Source organism: Tasmannia lanceolata, unplaced genomic scaffold, assembly GCF_043159265.1.
Source record: "Tasmannia lanceolata isolate RefF3 unplaced genomic scaffold, GAP_Taslan_0.1 ptg000012l, whole genome shotgun sequence".
Lineage (NCBI taxonomy): Eukaryota > Viridiplantae > Streptophyta > Magnoliopsida > Canellales > Winteraceae > Tasmannia > Tasmannia lanceolata.
In genome coordinates this window covers 56372820-56389844 of record NW_027518689.1, presented here as the reverse complement: position 1 = coordinate 56389844, position 17025 = coordinate 56372820, and the positions used below count along the sequence as shown (strand labels likewise).

Below are 17025 nucleotides of genomic sequence, written 5' to 3'. Positions count from 1 at the left end.
AGATAAATTCCCGGTTACAGATATCCACAAAAACATATTTTTCTAATGGGCCAAAGTTTCCTTTAATCAATGTTTATCCAGTTCTCAAAAGCTATTTAATTCCAGAAAAGCTCTCAGCAGTGACTTAAAAAGTGTCAAATAAGGTGAGTGTATCTCTTTATTAAAACATGGTCATGCAAATATCAGTAGCTATAAATAGTTAAATGAGTAAATAATTCATTTTGCATACTCTTGCCAAGATAGGGCCGGCCAAATAAATTGCCTGATAATTGATATGAACTGTCTATGTCTACGAACGTGTTCATTACATACACGTACTATAACATTATGCACACCGAGTTGTCTTGTAGTAGACTGATCTTCCTCATTAGTTTGCACTTAGGATCCACAATTTTAACAAAAGTAATTAAATATACGAACCTCTTTGCGACAAAAGACAAGAGAAGGAGCATTCAGGGGTGGGGTGGGGTGGGGTTGCAAAGTTTTCAAATGAAACACTTTCTGGCTGCAATCGGAACTATGATGTTTGAACCCCTAGCATCAAGGAAACTAAAAGCAGATGATTTTAAGCACTAGAAACATAGTCTTTTTCTACATGTCTCCATGGGAAGTGAGCACTTATAAAACCAACCCAACTCTCTAACCATCTCGTCAACTAGTTCTCCAAATATATCACCTTCTAATACCACCCCTATCCTCCCTAATTCCCATCTCTCTTCCCGAATCCCATCTTTCCATACTTCATTTACACTCTCTATCATGGTTCTGCTCCTCGAAAATGGCAACCGCCTGCGTCTCGTCTTCTTTGCCGCCGGACTAAAGTACCCGAATGGATCATTGCCTTTCCGGCAAGAGAACTGCGGCAATGCTTCAAACATAATTCTTTGAAAAAAGGGACAGCTAAAATCGTCATCTTTTAACTTCTTATGCCGACCTCCTGCAATGAATAAAAATATACTAATAAAAACATTATTATTCTACGCCAAAATAGATGGTTTGAAAGCTAAAAAATAACAGTGCGCTCTCAACAAATCAGAGGGTTTGGCTCAAGAGATGAATGGTTTGGAATCATAAACCGCTGGCCCCATACCTAATTTTTTGCTGATTGTTTTTGTTGAAAAATATGTGTATAATTCCTGTGAATAAATATATAGAAACACAGCAGCAGAATATAATGCCAAAATTTTAGGCTTTCAAATTGATAAAAAAAAGAAAACTAAAAAAAATTACTATATATATATATATATATATATATGGAGAGAGAGAGAGAGAGAGAGAGAGAGAAAGAGAGAGAGAGAGAGGAAATGGCAGCTGCACAGATAAGCTATATGTGCATGGCTGCACAAACCATAGTGGGGGCCACATTTTTTGGGGGATCCAAAGCATTCATTTGGAAGGGCCACTCCATGGAAAGAGTGTGTACCAAAAATCAGCCCTATAAGTTCATCCTAACCCAATCAAAGTTGGAGGGGAAAATGGATAGACACTGTTTTTAATCATTTTTTCCCTCCACAAATGGCAGGGTTAGGATGATCCTAAAGGGCAGATTTTTGGTACACACCCTATCCATGAAAGGGCCTTCCAAATGAATGCTTTGGATCCCGCGAAAAGTTTCTACGCATTTTCACCTTCCAAATGAATGCTTTGGATCCCCCAAAAAATGTGGCCCCCACTATGGTTTGTGCAGCCATGCACATATAAGCTTATCTGTGCAGTTGCACACAAACCATTTCCTCATATATATATATATATATATATATATATATATATATATATATATATATGAGGAATAAGAGTGTGCAGTCGAGGGCCTAAACACATGGGTCCCACACTTTTTGTAGTGATCAAAACCATTCATTTGCAAGGCCCTATCATAGATAGGGTGTTTACAAAAAATCAGCTCCATTGGATCATCCTAACCCCTCCAAAAGTGGACGGCAAAAATAGGCAGATTTGTGGCAAACGGTGTCTGTCCATTTTGTCCTCCACTTTTGGATGGGTTAGGATGATCCTATGGAGCTGATTTTTTGTACACACCCTATCTATGATGGGGTCTTGCAAATGAATGCTTTGGGCCATCCTAACAATGTGGGCCCACATGAGTTTTTGGCCTTCGACCGCACCTAAGCTTGGTGCGGTCGAGCGCACACTCTTATTCCTATATATATATATATATATATATATATATATATATATATATGGGTTTACCATTTCTGTTTTCCCCCTTTTTTGGCCCGTATGTGTTAGGTTTTTCATTTTTCCTTCAATATAGCTAAGTTTTCTTCCTATCAGTAGATTTAAATATTTAAACCCCATTGTGTTCTAATATATAGTAAGAGGGAATTGCAAGCGTCCATCGCAAAAGGCTTTTTTGCTGTCTCCATTCACGAGGTGGCTGGTATGAAGTGCGACAGACCAGCCGCAAAAAAGCCTTTTGCGATCGAGCTTAGCAAATCCCATAGTAAGGTATTAATTCCTTCAAATGTAACTGTTTGTTATGTAAAGTGTTTAGCACCTAAATTTACAATTTTAAGGTATCTAATATCTATGGGTTTTGCTAACGCGTGCCCTAAAGGCACCCGTTAAGGTGCATTGGAAATGATATTTTCGAATCATTTTACATGTATTTTCAGACTTTTTACATCTATTTCAAGATGTCTCTATGAAAATGTGTGGAAAATGTCATTTCCAATGCACCTTAATGGGTGCCCTTAGGGCACGCATTGGCAAAACCCAATATTTATAAGGAAATTTATACTTATAAGATCTTTAATAATTATACAAAATAGTATGAGGTCTTTAATAGCTAAAGAAAATTTCACATTTGAAAGGTTTTAAATAACATGGGGTCACACAGGTTTTCCAATAACACGAGGCCACACAATGTTTCCCATTATTTAGCAGCAGTAAAGAAATTTACCATTTTAAGGTATCAACAGCTCTAAGGAAATTTACACTTATAAGGCTTTAGATAACACGGGCAACACAAGTTTTTCCAGCATTTAGTTGCAATAAAGAAATTTACCGTTATGATACCCAATAGCTAAAAAGGAATTTACACTTATAAGATATTCAATAGCTATAAAAAATAGTAAGAGGTATTTAATGGCTAAAGAAAAAGTTTACATTGAAAAGGTTTTAAAAAACATGGGGGCGCCTAACTTTTCCCACTATTTAGGGAAATGTTATACTCGCCCCCTTTTCTTCCCGTGGCCATTCCTAGCAGTGTAAAATACAGTAGCCATAAATACACTTGGACTAGGAGGGGTAGTTGTGGGAAGAAAAAGGGCCAAATCTGTCACTCCCCATATATTTATAGTACGGGAGTGATAAATCGACCCCGTATATCTTAAATTGACTCCATGTGTCTTTCTTGGAGACAGAAAGACCCAAGAAAGACACATAGGGAGTCGATTTAAGATATACAGAGGTCGATTTATCACTGCCCTAAATTAATTGTCATAGATGATAAAACTTTGTAAGAGCGTGCTTACGGGTGGCAATGATTTGGTTTCGGTTCAGTTTGACCCCAAACCGAACCGAACCGAAATTTGAATCGGTTTGGTTAAACCAAACCGAAACTGAATTTTAGGTTCGGTTTCGGGTCGGTTTCGGCTCAGTTCGGCCAATTTTGCCACTCCTAAGCGTGCTACATCTTAGCTCACGGCTTCCTACCCTCCAATATGCATTGTTGGTGATTTTAACCCTTGATATAGTGGGCCTAACAAATGTATGCTGATCGTGACCATTGATCTATATAGACAACATCCCCAAAAAATGGCGAACAGGATCATACCATTCAATGTTATACAAAAAATTGGGCGAAATCTTGGAATTGCTCAATTTTTATTCCATGGCTCATCATAGTGGGTGGATCACAAAGATCAACGGTCCCAATCACTCAAGCATATTTGCCACAAGCATAGTTGTATACTTGTATGAGTGCTAAAGAGTAAAAAAACTTAAAAAGAAAAAAGTGAAGAAATATACCCTTCCTCAGTGTATACGACCGGTATTTCAGAGGCGACGATATCTCATCGAGAACAGAAACGGGACTTGGCTGCTCACAGTTAAACTCAGAATGCATTTTCTCCTCAATCGTAGCACCTCCACCGTCCAAATCTCTCTCAAAGCATTCCCTCCCCCCCAAACTTGCTCGAGCCTTAACCCTAGCTTCTCCCGCGACCGATTCCCGTGGCGATGGCCGATATTTTGGACGATATTCCACCCCCGATACCGGCAAGGATATCCGGCGATCCTTCTCCATCCGTACTCCCTCAATGAATTTCTTCAACGCCTTCAAATCTTCATCGCATTTCTCGAGAGCTCCCAACAGTTTTCGCCGCTTCTCATTTGCCGATTCTGGCGCCAGCCGAATCTCCTCCAATCCCATCAAACGAGCCACAAGCGCCGGGGTCCGGCTGAAATTCTCCGGCGAGTTGACGGAATTCGATCTTCGGATCTCCGGCGGCAGGGTCGGGCTTCGTGGCACGTCACACGAGAATCGCCGGATATCTGCGGTTGCTGTAGAATTTCCCGGCAATCCAATTATCTCTTTGTTTCCTTCAACCGGAATTTCTGCCTCGGCCGGGCGTTTGGTTTTTGACGTGGTTTTGGAATTTGTGACGTTCTTATCGTTCTTTTTCTCAGTAAGTCTTTTTTGGGAGTTGTGATGTTTGTGGATGAGGTGAAAGATGCCGGCCATGCAGCCGATTTTCTTGCTTTGGTGGTTTTCCGATCTGGTTTCCCGGCTAGATGATGAGCTCAGCGAGCTTGCCATTTTGCTGTCCATTTGGATGGAGAGTGAAGGTACTTGTTCCTCTTTGGTTATTTTTGTGCAACGGTAAGATATAAAAAGGCCCTCACCTTCATAGGAAATACGATATTACCCTTTCCCGAATAGAGTTTTCTCAACGAATAACTCTTGTCGTTTTTGTTACTGTTGGCCCCCATTCAAGGAGGTCCCATGCTACACCTAATATGGACCGTTCATCCAGCAGGTCCCATGCTGCACGTAATATTCTGATACTATTTAATAGATAAGTAAAAAAACGCCAAATAAAGAGAAGAGGGTCGTTAACAAAAGAAAGGAGTGCGTTTTCAATTTCCTTAAAATTGGGAATAAGAGGCGTGTAAGGTGGGGTTCAACACTACTTTCTTAAAAATTGTACGGTGGAGATCTACTTGTCACAATCGACCATCATATGTTTGGATTAAAGCCTTTTCAAACTACTAGAAATTACTCAAATCGCCACAGGTCACCAGATCTGGCCTTCTTCATCTGGTGGACCCAATAACAGACTATATATACTCTAGCATCACACTACACCAATTATTTATCGTTCCATCCAATTGAGCATGTCCATTGATCACTTTCAGCCCAACCGTCTATTTTTTTTTTTCCATAAAAACCTGAGTTTTTATATGGTGGCCGACCGTCCACCAACAAGTGCACAAGTGCAGAGAGATAGAAAAAACTTTCCCCCTTATGTATGATCCAGCGTGAGCCTTTTTTTTACTTTTTTTACCCGGACAAAAAATCAAGGTGGTAGATATTCTCTCTCTCCGCCGCTGCTCCGTTTGGTTGCTGGGTTTTTTTTCCCTAGGATTTATGTGGGAGAATATTTAGTAGTCATATCAGCTTTTTCTTGTTGACATCAGCAAAATCTTGTCTTGAAAATGGTGGTCTCTCTTTCTCTCTCTACCCTCTCTCTCCACTCATCATAGTATCTTTCTCTAATTAATGCTTGTCCTCTCTTTTGCCTCTTACCTACCTTTACCCACATAAATCCCAGGAAAAGAAAAAAACCTGGCAACCAAACGGTTTAGGGATAAAGGGCGGCCACCATATAATTTCTCTTAAAATCTTTACCTTAAAAGCAAATGGCTTAATAAAAATGATTGCGATTTTCATTTGGGGTGTTCTCTTATATTTGCATGGGAAAATGATATTTCCACCCCTTCCGTAGCATTTTAGGATTCGAGTATTCGGGTAGAACGGTCTACGAGAGGATCTTAGAATGGTTGGACTGATTTTATTGACTATGCGGTTTGATTCTCTTGGGGCTTGGGCATTCTTAGTGATGGAGAGGGTGGTGAGGGTCTGGCAAAGCTGCAAATGGGACATCATTCTCAGCCACTAGCATCTGCCACCCAAAGCATGGGGCATAATCCCATTGCTTTTCTGAAGGTACCTTCTCCACTTTTTTTTATGGCACATGTGCCCTACAAAAGCAAGAACACGCCCAAGGAGAATCATCATAACGTTGCACATGCAACAACTATATATGAGTCTTTATACAGGATTTTTCATCACTTTGCTCGTGTTTCTTTAAATTCAGATTAAGTGATTTTGATCCTCCACTTTGTCATTTTATCCCTGTTTGTTTTGGATTTTGAAAACTGATTGTCTGTTGAAAACTGATTATTGGAATCAAAAATTTTGATTCCAATAATCAGTTTTCAAGTCGCAATCGGTTCTCAAACTCCAAAACAAATGCAAGGGAGCAATAAATGTGAGTTGTTAATTTGTACACGTGGGTATGATTTTTTATGCCCCGAAAGGCTGTTTGGATCCGAGCTAAAAATGATTATGGATAAACAAAAAATAAAAAAATAAAAATAAAAAAATATATATATATATATATATATATGAGAAACAAGTTAACCAAGTGTTGGAAAACTAATTTTTTGTGGAATCTTTTTTCCGAAAAAATACCCTAGACCCAAACAGTTAGGGCATGTGTTGGATCGATGAGCAATGCTAGGGAAACTGGTTTTATCACCAGCGAGGAAACCGAGCAAATCAAGTCAGATCCCTCTAAAACGGGAAACACATAAGAAAGTAATTTTGGTACACATGGCAAACTTTGATTGTTGGTTACCGAGTTAAGTCATAAGCTCGGTTCCCACATCATTTTCCTGGGTTCGATAAAAAATCTTTTTTGGCCAAAAATTTGTTCTCATGAAACTTTTTCTTTCCATGATTTTTCACGAAACATCTTTTAGCTGTTATGTTTATCAAAATAAAATAAAATTTTAGGAATAAACTTTTGAGTACGACTATATTTGTAGTCCTCACTGAAACTGAAATTTAGCTGAAATCCCCAAATTTTGACCAAAATTCAGTAGAAGCGCTCGAAATGTCGTTTTTGGGTCTAAATTCGGCCTAAAATTTGTAAAGGAATAAAAAATTAATATTTTACCAAGAATCTTGCTAAAATTTCTGAAATTTCCGAAATTTCGACTGAATTTTGGTAAATTTCGGCAATTTCATTTAGTAACGTTTCGGTTTCGGTCCTCACCTAAATCTAAAATTTCGGTTCGAAATTTCGGATTTCAGCCGAAATTTAGAACCTCGCCTTCCACTAGAAGCACCACAAAACAATTTCTTGGGACTGCTTCTTTGCATTTTCTGGCACCTATTGCTTCCGAGTATTTTCCATTTTTCTCTTTGGCTCCATTCTCTCTTACGTTTTCATCACCGTCTTTGACGAAACCCGTTTAACCCTCCATCACACCTCTGTTCGTCATTTCTAATTATTGACAACCATTATTATGTTAGTGATGTCCAGCAGTGAGCAAGCCGAACCAATGGCTATCGATGATCAAGTTTTTCCCGGTAATAAAAATTCAAGTTTTATTAAGGAAAATTTTTGGAGGATAATTGGCTTTTTTCTCTGGATGGAATTATTTTTCCATCGAAATTTCTTTGCCATGAGAACCCAATGGAAAATTAGCAAATTTTGGGAAAAAAAGTCCTTTCCCAACTTTTCCTATCAACCGAACATGCTATTTTGAGTAAAATTTTATGAAAAAAAAAGAAAAAAGGAATTCCATGAAAACATATTCCATGGGAAGAAGAGTTCCAAGACGTACAAAAAGGATTTTTTATTTATTTTTATAATTCAAATTTGATTAATTATGGAAAAGAAAAGGAGATAAAGTATTACTCGAGCTATGTTAAGAAGGGGTGAAGAGAGGGAAATATATTGCTAGCAAGAGAGATATTTTAGAAGGGGGTGAATGAGGACAACATGAGTAGGGACACAAATTAGAACAAAAGATCTTGTTTAGAATAAATTTTTTTATTTTTCCTATTTTCTAACCCGGCTTTTCTCACTCACCATCGCCACCACTGAATCTCTATTTCTCGCATGCCCCTCTGACCCTCTCACTGTAGGCAAATGACAATTTCGTGAACTTGGGTTTAGATTAGGAAAATGGCATGGGAATTATTTTTTTCTGCATGGGAATCAGAATCACATTGTGACGCATGAATCGAACAAACTGGAGAGCCTAAGGCCTTGTTACTTAATTACTAGAAGGGCTTGTTTGAATGGGAAACCCCGCTCGGTTCTTTTGATTATATTTATTGATGAACAAGTGGCCTAAGCTAGGATTTAGTTACACAAAAAGAAAACACAGACTTTTCGCTTTATCTTTTTCCTCCCTATTAGGATCCAAGAAAAACATTTTGAGAGCTTTTCCTTTCCCTTTTTTGCGAAGTGGTTTTCTTTTTGGTCAGAAAGTGTGTTACGTGGTCAAACTATGAATTGCCTTTAGAAAGGCATGTTTTAATATTATTTGCAAGAGAAAAACATTCAATGGAGGGACCCACATAATGCCAGAATGATCTAGATGATTCGTCTAACCGGGCCCACCCCAAAAATTATCATACCACAAAGATCACATCAATTGCAATTCTATTTATTTGATCGACGACTTACAAAAATAGATTGACGGTCTAGATTCAAAGGGCAAAAGCCCTTGGATGGATTTTTCTATTGTTTTATTGGTGTGACTTTCGGGCTATGGCATCTTTATAATGGATGCCACCACATAACTGATTACAAATCATGTTTGGCAAACATTACAAAAGTCATTTTTATGGAAATTCGATTTCAAGAATTATTTTAGGGAAATGATATCAGCACGACCATATTGTGGTATTTGCACAAAAACAAGTGCCTTTGAGAAAAGTACGGGAAGTGGGTAAAAGTTTCGAGAAATTACGGATTTCGGGTACTTTTTAAAACAAGCATCAAACATGGGTGATTCCTCAAAAAGGGGTGGGGAAAAGACCCCAGTACCCTTCTGACATCAACAGAAATCTCCTTCAGCTTCCTTTTTCATTACTGCCCATTAAATTGGCGTGCTTCACAAGGCTTCTTTTGGCAGAACCTTGGGTTCGTTTCTATCTTGGCCATCGGAAATAACTAGAGACGGATAGATGCTTGACACATGTTGGAACGCTAGCAACTCTATACACAGCTGGTTTTGTTTGGATTTGAAATCTTTCTTTGAACCGTGAGTCCCTTGGGTTCGTTTAAATCTTGGTCGGCGCCAATAAGCATAAATGGTCGGATCCACGACACGTGGACATCAATATGAAATGGTGGCGTCTTCTAATAATACCACCTCTGTGTATGAGATTCAGCCGACTTACCCCATTATTTACACCGGTGTACCCATTATTTCTGCCGGCGTACCCCTGAATTCCGCCGGCGTACACCCTATTTTCGCCGGCGTACCCATTAATATTCCGGCAGCGTACTCTATAATCCGGCGGCGTACTCGATACGTTTGGAATGCATGTTTGAACCCAGAAAATCTGGCAGCGTACTCTAGAATCTGGCAGCGTACTTGATATCTTTGAAAGATGGGTGTTTCTTGAATCCGGCGACGTATTTGATATTCCGGCGGCGTACTCTAGAATCTGGCGAAGTACTTGATATCTTTGGATGATGGGTATTTCTTGAATTCGGTGGCGTACTTGATATTCCGGCGGCGTACTCTAGAATCCGGTAGCATTCTAAGCCAAAAGAGACGTGAGAAATAATCTATAATTATAATATAGCAGGATGGGGTTTCACTGTTCACGCTAACGTGGACAGCCTCCCCATCCGGCTATTATCATATGTGGCATAAATATTTTTTTAAATCGTATATACAAAAAAGTAATTTGAAAAGGTTTCTATTTTTACTATCCTTCTAAATTGGTAGTAAGTAGAATAATTTAGCAAAAAATCAGCCTGAATAATATAATGTTGTAGACACCCAATTTTGTCAAGGTGGTACTAATGATAGGTGTCGTGAGGAAGAACCTTATGACAAGTCCCCCAGAGCACCAGTTTGGTTTCTCTCAATCTCTTTTAGGTTTATTACAAAAAGGAAACAATTTTTGAAAACCGTTTTATCCCAGAGATGCAACAAAAGCCTGTTTTTACAGCACCTGTCTTCCACGGCACAACCAAGAGCATGTCTTTACACAGCACCAGCCTTTTACAGCATAAACCGGAAAGCCCGTTTTCACACGACATTTCAATCGGGAAGTTAACTTTGAGTCAAAAACAACCGTTTTTACCCAAAGGACACTTCGTTTCCCGAAAGCAAGCGATATTAGATTCATTGGAAACTCCCCATAATGAGGAATCCAATGGATCTGACTGCGTGTAATTCGGATTTCAATCGGAGAAGTTACGGATCTTCGAAACTCGCCGATAAAAGATGAAAAATCACATTTTTCTATGCAACATAAGGGACGAAAGAGCGTGCCACCCGAAATATGATGTCACCCGATGATATCATCTGGGTGGCAAATTTCGCAGGGGGCAAAATTGAATGTTGCCCCCTGCGAAATTTGGTCGAAATGACCATTTTTTACCCCCCCCCCCCCCAAAAAAAAAAAAAAAAAACTATAAATAGGGGGCTAAGAGATGGTTATGGTGAATTCCCCCCCCTCTCTCCTCTCTTTGTTGAGAAAAAACCTTTGCTTTTCACCCCCCTTTTTTGGCTTTTTCTAGTCCAAAACCCCTCTGAATTTCTAGAAAACCCTAGTTTCTATACTTTAGAAGGGAGAAAGTAGAGAAACCCTTAGATAGCTCACACTGGCATCTGCATTCTACAGAAATTTCAAAAGTTAGGAGCGACATCTTTCAAATAGCGCTGTTGTTCTGTCAAATTTCGCAGAACCACAAGCTATTATTCGATAATAGCGTCGTTGTTCTGCCGAAATCTCGGCAACTCCAGAGCCCCTTTCCAAAACAGCGCCGTTACGCCGCCGATTTCTCTGCAACTTTGGAGCCCCTTTGTCAGAATAGTGCCGTTACGCCGCGGATTTCTCGACAACATCGGAGTCCCCTTTGTTCGAATAGCACCGTTACATCGCCGAAATCTCGGCAACTTCAGAACCCCCTTTTTAGAATAGCGCAATTACACTGCTAATTTCTCTTCAGATTCTGGTAAATTTACATTTATTTCCCAGCCTTCTGTAATTTTCTTTACAAAGTAAGGTACGAGGTGGTGACATTATAAGATCTCCGGCTCACATTGCCCTCAGAACTTATGATATAAATCCCTCTACCTTTCTTTTACTTTCCGCACTGTCTTTTCTATTTGATTTAAGTTAACCTGATTGTGATCAGTTACGAGATCTTTCGGGACTCATACAGCAACATACGATCACAATTACGATAACTACCGCTTATTTTCGGTCTTTTTGTAAATTCATTTTATTTACATCCTATAATTAACCCTAACCCAAATAAAAGCAGAAAAATATAAGTTTTTTTATCAGATTCTTCCAAAATGCCAAATTAACTCAAGAGATCGGATTGATCCGAGCAAGAGGGATGCCTAACACCTTCTCTGATTGTAATCATAACCCTTACTCAGATATCTAAAAGGACCATGCCTTAACAAATAGAGCAAAATTACAAGGTTCTAGGCCCAGAGCAAAAGAACCCCCTTGGTTACTGTCCTTCCAATGAAATTCGGGTACTCGCCCCCTTTTTATCGAAAGAACAGGCACGAGTCCTAGGCCCTAAGTGGCGACTCAGAGTTTCTCTTTCTTGCGAAGTTAGGATCATGGTCCAGAGTCCGCAAGAAACGCAGATCAACTAACACTCCCAGAGAACCCGAGGTGGTGATCCCCTGCCGCCTCACCCGAGTCGGAAAAAACCCGCTCCCACAGACTGACAACTCTACTGGGGATATGAGGTATTCTTTCAGCAGACTTGTTTATTGAAAATCAAAAGGTTATAGCTCTATATTGACTTGGCTTGGCATTTTCAAAAAATTCAATCAAATAACTTGGCTTTTTCCTCCTTATTAGGGTTATCCTTAACTCGATGTAGCTTTCAGGGGCACCCGTTAGTTGTGAACACTTCGTAAGTTGCGGATGCTCCTCATGAGCTAAAATAAAACAAGTGTTATATTTACTTTTCAGTACCATACGCTTGTTCTGTAGGGATTGCTTGAGCCAATGCTCTAAATTGCAGCCAAATTGCACGAAAATGCCTCGGGAGGCACCTAGGCTTACCCATTTATTTTATGCAAACACTGCACACACCATATTTTGCATACCTATTACTCTCGGGAGGACTAGCACTTGGAATAGATGGGTGGCGTTTCGGATTTCATCACTCGGATTGTTGTTTGTCACACGTCCATTTGATGTGAAAGCACCACCTCTTTACACGTCACCCTTGTGGTGGCGTTAAAATGATGATATCGAACTTCCCGCCGCGCTGGGGACCACCTAGCAAGGTTTGTTTGAGCATTTCGGCGAGAGGGACCTTCAAGCCTTCATCGCAATGCATAAACCCAGCTTACGCACGTAGATGTATATCATTCCCACATAGGGCATGCTGAGCTTAGAGTTAGGCAAAGCCAAAACCAGTTACTCTCGAGAGATGTGAGCATATTCCCAGAATAGGAATACACTAAACCTCTCGCCTACTTAGGGCATGTCGAGCGAGTCTAGAAAGGTGTCCCCGGGTTGCCTCAATTCTTGCTAGGGATGTCATTACCCTAGCCCGATGCGCGCCGGCCGCAGTTCATTTGTACAAAAAACTAGGGGTTATTTCGAACCTTTTGTTTTGTCCAGAGTCATGGTTGCAAACCCATATCATCGCTTTCATTGGATAAACAACCAAGAACCCTAGATGAATGTTTGTCTTACGGTTAACATGCTTAACCAATAGGCCCACATTCTGGTTCCATCTTCAAAATAATTGTCATTATTTCTCTCTGAAACCTTGACCCCTCATTCATCTTCTATCCTGACTGTCCTGGTCACAGCCTCAATAGGCTCTACTGTTTAACGAGTTTAGACTTGTCCTGACCATCATTATAGTCAAAACGGCAGAGCTCTGCTCAAACCAAATCTATCCCTCTATATAAGGTAGATGTGTCTTGACCGTCCTGGTCACAGCCTCATCAGGCTCTACTGTTTAACGAATTTAGACCCGTCCTGACCATCATTATGGTCAAAACGGTAGAGCTCTGCTCAAACCAAATCTATCCTTCTATATAAGGCATATATGTTTTGACTGTCTTGGTCACATCCTCATCAGACTCCACTGTTTAAAGAGTCTAGACCCGTCCTGACCATAGTTATGGTCAAAGCGGTGGAGTTCTACTCAAATAAATCTATCTTTCCATATAAAGATAGTCCTATCCTGATCGTCCCGGTCACAGCCTTTTCAGCTCTATTTTTTCAAGAGCTTAGACCCGTCCTGACCATCGTTATGGTCAAAGAAGCTCAGCTCTGCTCTTTTCAAATAAATTTGTCTTTCCATAGAAAGATAGACATGTCCTGACCATCCTGGTCACAGCCTTTTCGGCTCTCTCTTTCAAAAAAGAGTCTAGACCCGTCTTGACCATCGTTATGGTCAAAGCGGTGGAGCTCTATACAAATCAATCTACCTTCATGTACGAAGATAGATCCTTCATGACCATCATCATGGTCAAAGCATCTAAGCCCTGCTCAAACAATCATGTCCTCTCAGGTGAGGATATACCCATCTCGATCATCGTCATGGTCAAAGTATCGGACCTCTGTCCGACTGTCATCTCAAACAGGGTTAGATCGACTTCTAAACCCTAACTCAATCTGTTCAGGGGTGTTTTCCCAGTCAGCGACCGTAGGGGTAGACCTCCCTCTCAGCTCCTCCCATGTCCAGGTTCTATCAAAGTCCTGTCAAAATTTAAGAAAAATATAAAAATTACAAAAAGGGCTTTTGAAATCAACTAGCATAGGCCTCTTGTACTAATTGTAAAAGTTAATAAGACATGTGAATAAAGAAGATAATTCCATGACAAATCTTGTTTGAACTCTTAAATGTCTGTATAATTCTTTCTCCTTGCATGAAAAAAATCTGAAACTAGTGTATGAATATTCCCATCTGCAGGTAGAAAATTCACATACTCGAAACCATTACACCTAGGAAAGAGAAAACTTGGTCCCGAATCAATGCTCGTTTGGTGAGAACCTCACAACTACCTAGTTCCTTAGTTCCCACTCATTCGATAGAAATTTCAGAACCATCTAGTCCTTCAACTCTCCTCTCCATCATGGCAGAACCCACGGATAAGTCCCAGGACATTCAGGATCTGCAACAGCTAGTAGCGCCAATGTTGGATTTGTTTATCCAAGAAAGAATTCGGATAAGGCAACATAATCTGATTCCCCTCCCCCTACGTCACATGGCCGTTCATTGTTTTGCAAGTCTAAAGTGCTTCATAGACACCGAAAGCGAAATAGAAGCCCACATGGTTCATAGATGGATTTTTGAGGCTAGACTTTATGCAAATCTCATTGTGCCAGAAAACCCACTCGTATCCAAAGTAATTAATGCAACGAAGTCAGTCGCAAAAATTTCTGAATCGCCTGTTATCTGGCAACATGGCTGTAAGCCCAATGGTTCCAACTTTGGCAATCTTCTATGTTTTGATGATTCCAAACACAAGTTGATTTGTGTTGTATTTCTATTGTGTTTGATTTTTAAGTGCATGTGTTGGAGATTCAAGCAATCAAACACAAAAGTCAAGGACATTGCATGGATCATGGCATGAACCAAATGGAAAAGATCATTTGAAGCCAAAGGAATATGAAGGCTTGAAGAGATGAAGTCATTGAAGAAATCGAGCGTTTGTCAAGTCTTAGAATGTAAAAGCCTAATCCTTAGCTTAGTACCTGTGAAAGTGTGGACCCCGATCCGAGAGAGGCGGGGGGACGAGCCCCAAGAAAATCTCTCGATCATCCACGTGAAGGAGAGCTCTACCAAGGAACTCTTGAAAGAGTGCCCCTCACAGCATGAGTGGCGATGTAAAGTGAGATACCTCTCGATTCGGGGACTAGCCCGGATTCGAGGCGTACCTTAAACAAAGAAAGAGTCGACATCCAAGGAAGTAGGCCCTGGATCCCATGCTGTGCTCTGTCGCAACAGATAACCAGAGATACAAAAGGTCTGTGCCTGATGACGAATGGAGAAGGGGTTAGGCGCCCCCAATTCACCCAAGTGCAAACACCTGGTCTCTTATGCCATTTATTATTAACCTTGAAGAGTTTTGGGTGAAAATCATGTGAAATGGGAACGAATATCCCCGAGATAACGTCTAGCTAATCATGCATGCTTCGGAGAGGAATAATAAGCACACACAAAAAGAAATGAAAGACATGCCACTTAAGAATAGCTAGGTTATGAGTGTCATGCCTAATTGGTGTCTAAGTTCTGATGGGCAAACACATGCATGCTAAAGCTAAAGGTATAGGGTCTGTACATGAAAGTAAGAAAACACAGCAAAACACACAACACAACACGACTCCACACACAACTCGACATGACAAACCTTAGACTCTAATGTGATACTTGACTCGGACCAAGATGGCCATCCATCCTGGCTGCTCTACGTATCTCGGCCTCGGAAAGAATCAGAGTCAACGTAGTTCGACGACCTATGCTAAACTACAAGCCTAACTCTCTAGGACCGCTATCATAGACTCGATTAACTAGACTCGACTAGTTTTTAAAGCTTCTTATTATTACTTAAGTTCAAGTGAATTGTAAATTTTAGGACTCCCTATATGTCCTAACTAATACAAACTTTGCCTTAAATTAATGCAGGTGGGCCCTACATCCTATGTGTGACTAGGCTGTGCGTCCTAAGGAAAACCATGGGCTATCTAAGCGTGTTCTAGTCTAGCCATCGGATCGACTAAATGTCTAGCCAACCACGACTCGAGGCCTCCTAACTCTAGGGACACTCATACGACCAGATACAATATATCAACACAATCAGGACAGACTCCTAATTCTAAGACACCCCAAATGCCTAGGACAGACTCCTAACTCTATGGGAAGATCTTTTGAAAATGGCTTGCAAGGTTATTTTGAAGAATTTTTGTATTTTGGGAAGGTTTGAGAGGTTTTGAAGCTTATGGAAGTTTTTGAAGTTATGACTGAACTCAGGATGCCAGCTGCAAGCCTGAGCTGCCTACGTACCCCTCAGCTAGGGATCAAGCCATCCGTAGTTCAGACTTTTTCTAAACCACGAAACCTAGGAACATGCAAAGGCTGTCACTGAAAGATGGAAGGACGGAATCCTAAACTCTATGAAGATTGGACAGACTCCTATACTCTATAGAGTTGGACAGACTCCTAACTCTATAAAGAGTAGAACAAACTTTTAGACTTTTTAAGGGTAGGACAGACTCCTAAACTTTAAAAGGGGTAGGACAGACTCCTAGACTCTCTATGACAGACTCTAAAGAGGAAGAAATCCCTTGACCTGCGAAAACTCTAAGGCAGGAAGGGAAGGGGTTGGCTCAAGAAGCATTCCGTCATAGCCTGCAACCCGAAGGGGGATCCTGAAAACTAATGATAATATCAAATACTAAGGGCTACCCTAAATTCCAAAGAAGATCTTAACTACGAATAAAATCTCTAAGACTCTGAAAGGGGGCCTGAATCCAAAGGAAGAAATTTTCGCTGATTGGGCTCGTGAAATTCCTAAGAGGTAATCCGGTTATTACCACTATGAGACAAATACCCTAAGAAAGAAATGAACAGGTTGGGTGCAGGCATTAAGTCATGGCGAAACCACTACTGAGAAAACTAAATGAGCACTATTCTCCTTTAATAATTGCATCCACTCTCTAAGCTGAATGAGGATCAACAGATGATCCCCAAATGACCACAGGAATGCGAACTGAGACCAGAAGTAATTGGGTTGCTAAAG

The 17025-nt window shown here is 40.3% G+C and overlaps 1 protein-coding gene across 1 annotated transcript; it reads right to left on the bottom strand.

Annotated features, from left to right (window-relative positions):
• Nucleotides 1-242: 242 nt before the first annotated feature.
• Nucleotides 243-4853, bottom strand: LOC143887467 (uncharacterized). The gene is made up of 2 exons (XM_077391545.1): nt 3991-4853; nt 243-937 (listed from the first exon to the last, which is right to left on the bottom strand). The coding sequence occupies exons 1-2, from the start codon at nt 4790-4792 to the stop codon at nt 573-575; spliced, it is 1167 nt and encodes a 388-aa protein (XP_077247660.1). The 5' UTR covers nt 4793-4853; the 3' UTR covers nt 243-572.
• Between the last annotated feature and the right edge of the window lie 12172 nt (nt 4854-17025).

Bases quoted from the DNA above. Each gene is read 5' to 3' on its own strand.
- LOC143887467 (XM_077391545.1), bottom strand. From the start codon at position 4,792: ATGGACAGCAAAATGGCAAGCTCGCTGAGCTCATCATCTAGCCGGGAA. The intron at 938-3,990 runs GTATATTTCTTC...TATTCATTGCAG, and splicing joins GTCGTATACACTGAGGAAGG to GAGGTCGGCATAAGAAGTTA.